General features: G+C 48.1%; 1 protein-coding gene across 2 annotated transcripts in view; it reads left to right on the top strand.

Annotated features, from left to right (window-relative positions):
* The window catches only part of TMEM71 (transmembrane protein 71), a 45,572-nt gene that overhangs the window by 22,026 nt on the left and 10,818 nt on the right, over window positions 1-12,728 (top strand). For both annotated transcript variants that reach the window (XM_040354985.1, XM_040354984.1), the window contains exons 3-5: window positions 668-728; window positions 3,584-3,787; window positions 11,575-11,723. In XM_040354985.1, coding sequence (XP_040210919.1) covers window positions 668-728; window positions 3,584-3,787; window positions 11,575-11,723 — 414 coding nt within the window. The remainder of the gene's footprint in view (window positions 1-667; window positions 729-3,583; window positions 3,788-11,574; window positions 11,724-12,728) is intronic.

Here is a 12,728-nt window from a genome sequence, read left to right as displayed (position 1 = left end):
GTTATGTGATGGCTCCACATTGCATGATTGCTGTTATTTGCTGGTGCCCCTGCATTAATCAATTTCTATAGCAGAGTCTTCTTGGTCCCTATATATCCCCTGTGATCACACAGTGCCTCCCCTTCCTAATTCTGTGGACTTGCCTGATGCTTCCTTGAGCTGTATGGAATATTGGTGGCCCGTAAAAATCCCCTGAGGAAGCCATTGTTGGCGAAACATGTTGGTATTGATCACCTACTATATACAGATATTAGTGACCAGTAATATCACTTGTATCATGCTCTGCTAATTTTATTGAACCCTATACTGTATTTGTTGTTGTTTATGTATGTAATACATTTTTATTTTATACAATTTATATATTCTTTATTGTTTTGGGAGCCGCTATAATCCCAATAACCCTGTTGACACCATTTCCCATTTACCAGGGATGAGGTGCCGGATATCATAGGCTCACCCAATCTACCTCTCAAGCTAACACTCATTACGGTGATTGTTCATGATAACAATTGTTCATTCACATAGCAAGTTTTTTTTTTATATAAATTTTGTAAATAGACACCATAATGTGAATGGGTTCATAATGTACATTAACAGAGATAACTATATACTTATATTCTAGATACCTAATATTTCATGTTTTCTTTTTATAAATAACCCCTAACAGATTCAACATTATTCAAGGAGTTGGCACGACTGCCTTCCATTCTTTTTGGCCATTACTCAAGGTAAAGATTAATTTCACCTACAAGATAAAAAAATACCACTTCATTGGGCTTTTTAATAGCTAAAAATATTTCCAAGTCAGTCATATATATAGGTCTGTGATATATAACAAGGTATAAAATCATTGTATGCATCTGTGATGTATGGTGCGGAATTTCGCCCCCCCCCCCCCAAATGTTGCGCCTGGGGCCATGGTCCCCCTTGCACCCCCCACGCTACGCCACTGGCGTAGATACCTAATATTTCATGTTTTCTTTTTATAAATAACCTCTAACAGATTCATCATTATTCAAGGAGTTGGCACGACTGCCTTCCATTCTTTTTAGCCATTACTCAAGGTAAAGATTAATTTCACCTACCAGATAAAAAATACCACTTCATTGGGCTTTTTAATAGCTAAAGATATTTCCAAGTCAGTCATATATATATATATATATATATAGGTCTGTGATATATAGCAAGGTATGCCATAAATCATTGTATGCATCTGTGATGTATGATGGGGAATTTGGCCCCCCCCCCCCCCCCAAATGTTGCTCCCGGGGCCACGGCCCCTCTCACACCCCCCCCCCACGCTACGCCACTGGCGTAGATACCTAGGGGCAGATCAACATACATACGCTGCGCCCGGCGCAGATGTAAGATACGCTACGCCGCTGTAACTTACTTGGCTTTGGTTTGAATCCTCAACGAATTTGCACCGTAAGTTACGGCGGCGTAGTGTATCTCTCGTGGCGTAAGGGTGCGGAATTCAAATTGGGCGGGAAGGGGGCGTGTTTCATTTAAATGAAGCGCGTCCCCGCGCCGAATGAAGTGCGCATGCGCCGTCCGTAAAAACTCCCAGGGTGCATTGCTCCAAATGACGTCGCAAGGACGTCATTGTTTTCAACGTGAACGTAAATGGCGTCCAGCCCCATTCACGGACGACTTACGCAAACATCGTAAAATTTTCAAAATTAGACGCGGGAACGACGGCCATACTTAACATTAAGTACGCCACCATATAGCAGCTTTAACTATACGCCGGAAAAAGCCGAACGGAAACAACGTAAAAAAAAGGCGACGGCTGGTCGTACGTTCGTGGATCGTATAATCGGAAATAGCTAATTTGCATACTCGACGCAGATTACGACGGGAACGCCACCTAGCGGAAGCCGAAAAATTGCATCTAAGACCCGACGGCGTACGAAGACGTACGCCTGTCGGATCTAACAAAGATGCCGTCGTATCTTGTTTTGTGGATACCAAAACAAGATACGATGCGCAAAATTTGAAATTACGCGGCGTATCAAGAGATACGCCGGCGTAATTTCTTTGAGGATCTGCCCCCTAATATTTAATGTTTTCTTTTTATAAATAACCCCTAACAGATTCATCATTATTCAAGGAGTTGAGATTCGGACCAAAACAAATCTCTAATCGTCATTAATCTCATGATTATCATTATTCCAAAAATACTAACATTTAAAGAAATGAAACCCCTGAAAATTGTTGTCTATTGACTAGCCACTTACGGACTGCCTGCCGTCGTTATATGTCGATACTTTGAAGAGGAATACCGGTGTTATGGTAGCAGCTATATACCATAACCCCAGTATCCTCTTCTTCAGCGGGCGGTCCGCCTCAAGACAAAAGTGGTCTCTGCGGCAGATTCGCCGCGAGATCCCTTTTATCGGCGGCTCTCCGGTGCCCTCCGGTGCCCTCGGAGCTGCCGGTAGCGGCGGAGGCGATTGGACCCTTCTTCTGGCCTGACATGGAGATAAGTGAGGGGAAGATAGCCCCCAACCGTCTCCATAGCATTGCAGGGTGGAAGCGACGTCAAAATGTTACTTCCACCCATAGCTCTTAAAGGGACATGTTTTTATTTTTTTATTGCATTTTAGTGTAAATATGAGATGTAAGGTCTTTTTGACCCCATCCAGATCTCATATTAAAGAGGACCTGTCATGCTTTTTTTTCTATTACAAGGGATTTTACATTCCTTGTAATAGGAATAAAAGTGACCCAATTTTTTTTTTTTTTTAAAACAGTGTAAAAATAAATACGATTTTTTTTTAAAGTGCCCCTTCCCGATGAGCTCGCGCGCAGAAGCGAACATATACGTGAGCAGCGCGCGCATATGAAAACGGTGCTCAAACCACACGTGGGGTATCGCCGCGATAGTTAGAGCGAGAGCAATAATTCTAGCACTGGACCTCTTCTGTAACTCAAAACATGCAACCTGTAGAATTTTTTAAATGTCGCCTAGGGAGATTTTTAAGGTTAAAAGTTTGTCGCCATTCCATTGCACTGATACCTTTGTTTTGCCGATGAGTACGGATACTTTCAGTCAAGTGCTCGCCGATACTGAGTACCGATACTTTTGTGTGCGATTTGAGCTCATATAAAATGAATGGGCTCAAATCACACTGTAAAGAATCACATATGATTTGAAAAGGAATGCGGTGTGATTCCTGTCCGAATCGCATGCAGTTTCCCGCACCGCTCCTGTGTGAACCCAGGCTGAAATCACGATGACAAGCCTGGGTTCACACAGGAGCGGTGGGGGGAAACTGAATGCGATTCGGACAGGAATCGCACAGCATTTCTGTTCCAATCACATGCGATTCTTTGCAGTGCAATTTGAGCCCATTAATTTTGTATGGGCTCATATCACACCGCAACGGTATCAGTTTCAGGTATCAAAACATTTGCACAAGTACGTGCACTCATGCAAATACATGGTATGCTATCAATACCAGTATCGGTGCAATCAGCTCCGCAGGGGCGGGGCTGATTGGAAATCAACCAGTTTTCTTGATTTAGGGATGTGGTGTGAAAGAATATAGCATTACAATTTGTATCTTTCTCTTCCTAGAGACACATGCGATTTGCTAAAATTTGATACACCTAATAAATCATTCCTGCCTACGCTTGATGCATCACCGTGCCGGCACAGTCCTCGCTTACTTTCTAATGGCTACTACGCGTTTGAGGAAGACAGCTACAACACTGATGATGAAGGAAACCTGTCTTTCAGCCCAACAAAATGTACCATTTCCTATAAAGAAAACATTGTAAGGTATTTTCATTGTGAATTCATTTTGAGTAGCTGCTGAAACAGACACTTGCCAGTCCATGTACTCATCAGAAGCGGTATGTATGCAGAAAATTAAGAGGAATGCGGCTCTCCCGACCAATCAGTATAACAAAGAGGTATAGAGTGGCCTCAGCCTATGTGTCTCCACCAAGATACATGCCCTCTCAACGCATTTTGCCTCCAGTGAGCAGGACGAAACACGTCAGGTAGCGTAACTTTCCATGCTTCTGTGGTACACTGGCTGGTCGGGAGAGCAGAGTCCCTTCTTATTTACTGCACACACTGCTTCAAATGACACCAATTGTTAAACTTGCCCATTGGTCTTGATGTAGTCTTAATGCAAATCACTCTTCAGAGGGCACTTCACTGCACCGTGAGTGTGAAAAAACCCTTACTGCATACTAGAGGTGATGGTCAGACTTCAGGCATGGCTGGAGACTGAAACCTAATGCAGAGGACAGTCACTGACTGGGGATGTGTTACACTTGTAGAGCCTGGCTACTTTCATAGCTGGTGCTGCTGTAAATTTAGAGGGGGTCAGAGAGTTAGTTGCCTCTGACCATGTTTATTTGGGCTAAATTTAAGGCCTCTGTTTCAGCTCTGGCTGTACTGTGTGCCCGTGCTTGCTGTCTGGGGATTTTCAGGCATCCCCAGACGGTAGGTGGCAGCAGTGGAGTCAGGATCGATTGGATACTTCTCCTCGGCAGCCAATCAGGAGGGTTGATCGCCTCACTGTGCATGCTGGGGAGGGGTATTTAGGGGGCAGACACCATTGGTTGGGCGTCGTTGCCTTGCCGTGATCCACCTGGGCAGTCGTCCCACCACCCCGTGTGTGGCCCTCCTGGCCGGGGTGTGTGTGTGTGTTGCAGTGTTCCTGGCTCCGGGAACCTCGTTGGTCCGGAGCACCTAATATACCTGTGGGCCCGGTGTGTAGACTGGGTCCGCTATTTGCAAGTGGACCTGGGCTGTCTGTCCCTTGGGAGGAAGCCGATTGATGGAGAACCTGTCTGGGAGATACCGAGCATGAGGCTGGTGTCTCAGGAGAGGCCTAATTGCTCATCGAAGGACACATCGTTTCTGAGAGTCTGGACTAGGGTTGTCCCGATACCACTTTTTTGAGACCGAGTACAAGTACCGATACTTTTCTTCAAGTACTCGCCGATACCGAATACCGATGCTTTTTTTTAATGTCATGTGACAGTATTTTTATTTTATTTTTATTTTTTACACAATTTTTATTTTTTTACTATTTTTTGTTTTTACAGTGATTTGTCTTTTTTTTAGAGGGGGGGTAGTGGATTGCCAGTGTGTTTTTTTTTTGTATTATTATTATTATTATTATTTACATTTTATTTTTTTAATTATTTATTGCTAATTTTTTTTTCTTTTTTTTAATTAGCCCTGTTGGGGGGCTTTGGTGAGATATCAGGGGTCTTAACAGACCTCTGACATCTCCCCTTTAAGACAGAGAAAGGGACTAGGGACAGAGATTCCCCAGTCCCTTTCTCTGCAGCCTCAGCTGAAATGAATGGAGAGAAGCTCCTCTCCATTCATAAACTGAAGCATCGTAAACACAGGTTACGATGTTTCAGTTATATGAATGGACAGAGTCAGTAATCACTGACTCTGTCTATTCGGAAAAGGTAGGAGCCGAGTTTAGCGGCTCCTACCTCCGCTCTCCATCCTGACATATTGAGGGGGGGAGAGTGGCACGGAGGGGGAGCGGCATGGATGGGGAAAAGACGGCACGGAGGGGGAGAACACATCACGGGGGAGAGCGGCACGGAGGGGGAGAACGGCACGGACGGGGAGAACACATCTCGGGGGAGAGCGGCATGGAGGTTGAGAAGACATCACGGGGGGAGAGCGGCACGGACGGGGAGAAGACTTCACGGGGGGAGAGCGGCACGGACGGGGAGAAGACATCACGGGGGAGAGCGGCATGGATGGGGAGAAGACATCACGGGGGGAGAGCGGCACGGAGGGGGAGAAGACATCACCGGGGGAGAGCGGCACGGACGGGGAGAAGACATCACGGGGGAGAGCGGCACGGACGGGGAGAAGACATCACGGGGGGAGAGAGCGGCACGGACTGGGAGAAGACATCACGGGGGAACAAGACGGCATGGGGGAGAAGACATCAGGGGGGGGGAGAAGACAACACAGAGAAGACTTGTAACTCCCCCCACCACCCGATACCTGACTGTACAAGTATCGGGTGAAGCATCGGAGCATTTCCCCCCTGAGTACAAGTACCGTATTTTCCGGCGTATAAGACGACTTTCTGGATGCAAAAAAATGCATCCAAAGTCGGGGGTCGTCTTATACGCCGGGTACAGTCTAAGTACTCACTTTTTTCCCCAGCGCTGACAGTCTCCATACGGCGATCGCGATCGAGAATGATTTCAAAGCCGCGCCTTCACTGCAGAGTGTTCTGTGATAGGATGAACAAAAATCTTCCCAGCAACGCCTCTGTTCTTTGTTCCTCCTATCACAGATGCCTTCTCATCCTCGGACGAGATGAGAAGACGTCCGTGATAGGCGGGAAACATAACAGAGGCGCTGCTGGGAAGATTTTTGTTCATCCTATCACAGAACACTCTGCAGTGAAGGCGCGGCTTTGAAATCATTCACGATCGCGATCGCAGCATGGGGGACTGTCAGCGATGGGAAAAAAGTGAGTGTTAATGCACTGGGGGGGCAACAAGTTCAGGCACAGTGGGGGCAAGTGATGGCAATGTGGGGGCATGTAATGGCACAATGGCAATGTGGGGGCATGTAATTGCACAGTGGCACAGTCTGGGCATGTAATGTAATGGCACAGTCTGGGCATGTAATGTAATGGCACAGTGAGTAATGTAATGGCACAGTCTGGGCATGTAATGTAATGGCACAGTGAGGAATGTAATGGCACAGTCTGGGCATGTAATGTAATGGCACAGTGAGGAATGTAATGGCACAGTCTGGGCATGTAATGTAATGGCACAGTGAGATTTGAAAAAGCCTGTTTCTGTCAGCGGTTCTGGCTCCCCCTCAGCTTCCAGAAAGACAGTAAGAAGGGGGTAGTCTTATACAGTGAGTATATCCCAAAACCAACATTTTTCCTGGAAAATTAGGGGGTCGTCTTATACGCCGGGTCGTCTTATACGCCGGAAAATACGGTACTCGGAAAATGCTTGGTATCGGTCCTGATACCGATACTAGTATCGGTATCGGGACATCCCTAGTCTGGACGATGGTCGCCTATCAGTTCCTGACTAAAGTAAAGCTGTTAGGCCCGGTACACACGAGCAAACATGTACGGTGAAACCGGTCCGTCGAACCGTTTTCACCGTACATGCCTGCCAGAGGGCTTCTGTACGATGGTTGTACTAACCATCGTACAGAAGTCCGCGCGTAAACAATACGCGGGGCGTGTCCGCGTCGTCGCCGCGACGATGACGCGGCGATGACGCGGAGACGTGGGCGGGCCTGCCATTTAAAGGCTTCCACGCATGCATCGAAGTCATTCGACGCATGCAAGGGACGGCGGGCGCTCGGACATGTACGGTAGGTCTGTACTGACGACCGTACATGTCCGAGCGGGCAGGATTCCAGCGGACGGTTTTAAAACACGTCCAGGAATATTTGCCCGCTGGGAAAAGGCCCGGCGGGCAAATGTTTGCTGGAATTCGGCCCGCTCGCGCCCACACACGACCGAACATGTATGCTGAAACTGGTCCGCGGACCAGTTTCAGCATACATGTTTGGTCGTGTGTACGGGGCCTAAGAAGGAGATCCGGGTGCTGAATCCAGTTGAGAAGGATTTTGGACCGAAGCTATCTCCACCTTTAGGACTGTCTGTGGCAGAGACTTCACCCTAAAGTTTACGAGTGAGGCCCCGTACACACGTCCGAGGAACTCGACGTGCCAAACACATCGAGTTCGTCGAGTTCAGTGTGGAAGCCGCCGATCTCGGCGGGCTGACTTTCCTCATTGAACAACGAGGAAATAGAGAACATGTTCTCTTTTCGGCCCGACGAATTCCTCGTCGGCTTCCTCGCTGAAAAGTGTACACACGACCGAGTTTCTCGGCAGAATCCAGCTCCGACCGAGTTTCTGGCTGAATTCTGCCGAGAAACTCGGTCGTGTGTACGGGGCCTGACACTCTGGCTGCCAGGCTGGTGAGAGAGGCCTATCCAGATGCGCTGTACCCACTTTGGCTAAAGTGGCGAAGAGAATTGTCGTTGGAAGCAGGACTGTTTCCAGTAACCAGTTACACCTGAATCTGTCACCTTCCATTCCTTCCATTCCTTCTATCCCTTCACCTTTTCTACTACTTACCATTTTTACCCCGTTGGGTAATAAAAGCACAGAAAAGACATTGACTTTATTACAGCTCTCATCCAGTACCCTAGACGGTGGGAAGACAGAGGTAACGTGCCACTAAAATCAAACCAGCAGCTCCTTCGGGGGTAGTGCTACACACTATATTGTCAAAAGTTTTGGGACACCTGCCTTTACGCGCACATGAACTTTAATGGCATCCCAGTCTTAGTTCGTAGGGTTCAGTATTGAGTTGGCCCACCCTTTGCAGCTATAACAGCTTCAACTCTTCCGGGAAGGATGTCCACAAGGTTTAGGAGTGTGTCTATGGGAATGTTTGAGCATTCTTTCAGAAGTGCATTTGTGAGGTCAGGCACTGATGATGGATGTGAAGGCCTGGCTCGCAGTCTCCGCTCTAATTCATCCCAAAGGTGTTCTATTGGGTTGAGGTCAGGACTCTGTGCAGGCCAGTCAAGTTCCTCCACCCCAAACATGCTTATCCATGTCTTTATGGTCCTTGCTTTGTGCACTGGTGTGCATTCATGTTGAGACAGGAAGAGGCCATCCCCAAACTTTTGCCACAAATTTGGAAGCATGAAATTGTCCAAAATGTCTTGGTATGCTGACGCCTTAAAGTGACACTAAATGTTCACTTTTTTTAAATAACAAAACATGTCATACTTGCCTCCACTGTGCAGCTCGTTTTGCACAGAGTGGCCCGACCGCCGTTTTCTGGGGTCCCTCGGGGGCTCTCTCAGCTCCTCCCCGCAATAGCTAACCCCCTCTGGGAAGCTCTCTCCCGAGGGGGTTACCTTGTGAGCACGCTCCCATGTCATACACTTGGCGTCCATAGCTGCTGAGTATATGACCCTGTCCCGCCCCCCCCCCCCCCCCCACGGCGCCCGCGTCTTTGGATTTGATTGACAGTAGCGCGAGCCAATGGCTGCACTGCTATCAATGTATCCGATGAATAGCTGAGAAGCCCGGGCAAAGATCGAGCTTGTTCGCAACGCTGGACTTTCCAGGGGTCAGGTAAGTAAAACGGGGGGCTGGGGGGGCCGGTAATCGTCAGATGTTTTTTCACCTTAATGCATAGGTTGCATTAAGGTGAAAAAACATGAACCTTTACAACCCCTTTAAGGTGTCAACATACCAAGACATTTTGGACAATTTCATGCTCCCAACTTTGTGGGAACAGTTTGGGGACGGCCCCTTCCTGTCCCAACATGACTGTGCACCAGTGCACAAAGCAAGGTCCATAAAGACATGAATGAGCGAGTTTGGGGTGGAGGAACTGGCCTGCACAGAGTCCTGACCTCAACTCGATAGAACACCTTTGGGATGAATTAGAGCGGAGACTGTGAGCCAGGTCTTCTAGGCCTTTTCAAACATTCTCATAGGCCAGGGGTGTCCAAACTTTTTTCAAAGAGGGCCAGATTTGATGAAGTGAACATGCTCGAGGGCCGACCATTTTGTCTGACATTCTTTAGACCATTAAAATTCGGTCTAAGTGTGTTCCTCCGAGCAACTAATACACAGCCCAACAAGAATTCTCTTCTCTTTGTGGCTGTGTGTGGTGAAGAGATGAGCTCAGGCATGTTATTTAGATATACCGTATTTATTGGCGTATAACACGCACCTTCACTTTAAGAGGGAAGTTTCAGAAAAAATAAATACATTTTAAATAAAGAACTGTAAAGCAAAATAAGGGTCGGTGCCCATCTGCAGACCCACCATTGCCAGGTACGCAGCACCCACCATTGCCAGGACACAGCCAGGAACGCAGCACCCACCACTGCCAGGAACACAGCACCCACCCTTGCCAGGGAAACAGCCAGAAACACAGCACCCACCCTTGCCAGGAACACAGCCAGGTACGCAGCACACACCATTGCCAGGTACGCAGCACCCACCATTGCCAGGAACACAGCACCCTCCATTGCCAGGAATACAGACTCACCATTGACATCAGTGCAGCCTGATTAATGCCCATCCATTTGCAGCCTTGGAGGGGACAGGGAGGGTCGGGACGAATGTCAAAAGATTACATACAGGAGAAGCTTCTGTTTACAAGGAGGCCTCTTTAATAAAAAGTCCCGCCTCCTGTGATGGACAGAACAGCCGTCCAATGGCAGCGCAGGAGCCGGGACTTCCTGTTACAGAGCCCACCCGTAAACAGGAAATACTCCTGTATGCATTGCACGGCACTCGTCCTGTCCCTGTCACCTCCAAGGCAGCCATCATTACAGTATATATCTTTTGTGGCCTCCGGCGCCGGGAGATCGCTGGGGCCACAAAAGATATATACGTCCAACAAACCAGGCGGGCCGTTCAAAACGGAACGTGGGCCGCGATTGGCCCACGGGCCGGACTTTGAACATGCCTGCCATAGGCGCACTCCTAAACCTTGTGGACAGCCTTCCCAGAAGAGTTGAAGCTGTTATAGCTGCAAAGGGTGGGCCAACTCAATATTGAACCCTACGGACTAAGACTGGGATGCTATTAAAGTTCATGGGCCAGATTCTCGTAGATCGCCGCATCTCTGCGGCGGCGTAACGTATCTCATTTACGTTACGCCGCCGCAAGTTTTACGGGCAAGTGCTTGATTCACAAAGCACTTGCCTGTAAAGTTGCGGCAGCGTAGCGTAAATCCCCCGGCGCAAGCCCGCCTAATTCAAATTAGGCGGGTAGGGGGCCTATAGCATTTAAATTAGGCGCGTTCCCGCGCCGAACCTAATGCGCATGCGCCATCCCTAAAATTTCCCAACGTGCATTGCGCTAAATGACGTCGCAAGGACGTCATTGGTTTCGACGTGAACGTAAATGGCGTCCAGCCCCATTCACGGACGAGTTACGCAAACGACGTAAAATTTTCAAATTGCGACGCGGGAACGACGGCCGTACTTAACATTGGATACACCACCTAGGGGGCATGTTTATCTTTACGCTGCGTATCTCTTACGGAAACAGCGTAAATTTACTGCGACGGGCAAGCGTACGTTCGTGAATCGGCGTAACGACTCATTTGCATATTCTACGCCGACCACAATGGAAGCGCCACCTAGCGGCTAGCGTAAATATTGCACCCTGAGATACGACGGCGCAGGCCGTCGTATCTTAGGCATGTTTAAGTGTATCTCAGTTTGAGAATACATTTAAACATACAACGGGCTTAGATTCGGAGTTACGTCGGCGTATCTACTGATACGCTGGCGTAACTCTTTGTGAATCTGGGCCCATATGTGTGTAAAGGCAGGCGTCCCAATACTTTTGACAATATAGTGTGTATGAGAATGCTAGAAATCGCAGTCATTACAGTACCATTTGCAATCAATCCCAGTGGTGGGAGTGTTCTCACTCCCACCACTAGGGGGTGCAAAGAGTCGCACAGCAAGTATTAGATGGTTGCATATGATCTAAAGTCCATCTCAAACCAAAATATTTATCCGTTTATTTGTTTTTAGAATATTCCGAAGGAGGCGTAGACCACATGCACAGAGAGCCCTTGATCTTTCAAATCACGAAAACCAAGACAGGTGGAGGCCACAGCTTGACGACGAGCTTGGTGACTGTGAACCTCTAGACTTTGTTCAAACATTCAATAACTATGCAGGTAAGTCTTCCCTACATTTACAGATTCTAACAGTGGCGGCTGGTGCTCAAATTTTTTTGGGGGCGCAAACAAACGAAAAAAAAAAAAACATCAATTGCAACCTCACTGTACCCATCAATTGCCGCCACTGTGCCCATCAAACGCAGCCACTGTGCCATAAAATTGTCGCCACTGTGCCATAATATTGTCGCCACTGTGCCATGCCATCAAACGCAGCCACTGTGCCATGCCATCAAGCACAGCCACTGTGCCCATCAATTGTCGACACTGTGCCATGCCATCAAACGCAGCCACTGTGCCCAGCAATTGTCGTCGCTGTGCCATGCCATCAATTGTCGCCACTGTGCCATGCCATTGTCGCCACTGTGCCCATCAATTGTCGCCACTGTGCCATGCCAAACACAGCTATTGTGCCATCAATTGTCGCCACTGTGTCATGCCATTGTCGCCATTGTGCCATGCCAAACGCAGCCACTGTGCCATCAATTTTCGCCACTGTGCCATCAATTGTTGCCACTGTGCCATGCCATTGTCTCCACTGTGCCCATCAATTGTCGCCACTGTGCCATGCCAAACGCAGCCACTGTGCCCATCAATTGTCGCCAATGTGCCATGCAATTGTCGCCACTGTGCCATGCCAAACGCAGCCACTGTGCCATGCCATTGTCGCCACTGTGCCCATCAATTGCTGCCAGTTTGCCCCATAAAATGCTGCCAGATTACCCCAAAATACCGCTAGATTGCCCCCCGCCCGACACTTACCTTTCGCGGTCAGCTGCCTCTGATAGACACTTCCACAGCCAACCAGCTGCCGTTATTCAGATGGCCCGGCGCTCGCCAGGGGGCCGGCCATCTGAATAGTGGGCGGCAGCGGCGCCGGCGACAATACATAGATTCATGCAATGCATGAATATTTTTTTACAATTTCTTTATTTTCAGTTTTCTTTTCATTTATACAAAAAAAAAGGAATGACATCAATCTTATCATAAAATAACAATAAACAA

This window comes from Rana temporaria, chromosome 5 (assembly GCF_905171775.1).
Source record: "Rana temporaria chromosome 5, aRanTem1.1, whole genome shotgun sequence".
NCBI classification, from domain to species: Eukaryota; Metazoa; Chordata; class Amphibia; order Anura; family Ranidae; genus Rana; species Rana temporaria.
Note: the sequence above shows the minus strand (reverse complement) of the source record. Positions and strands in the feature narration are given on the sequence as shown.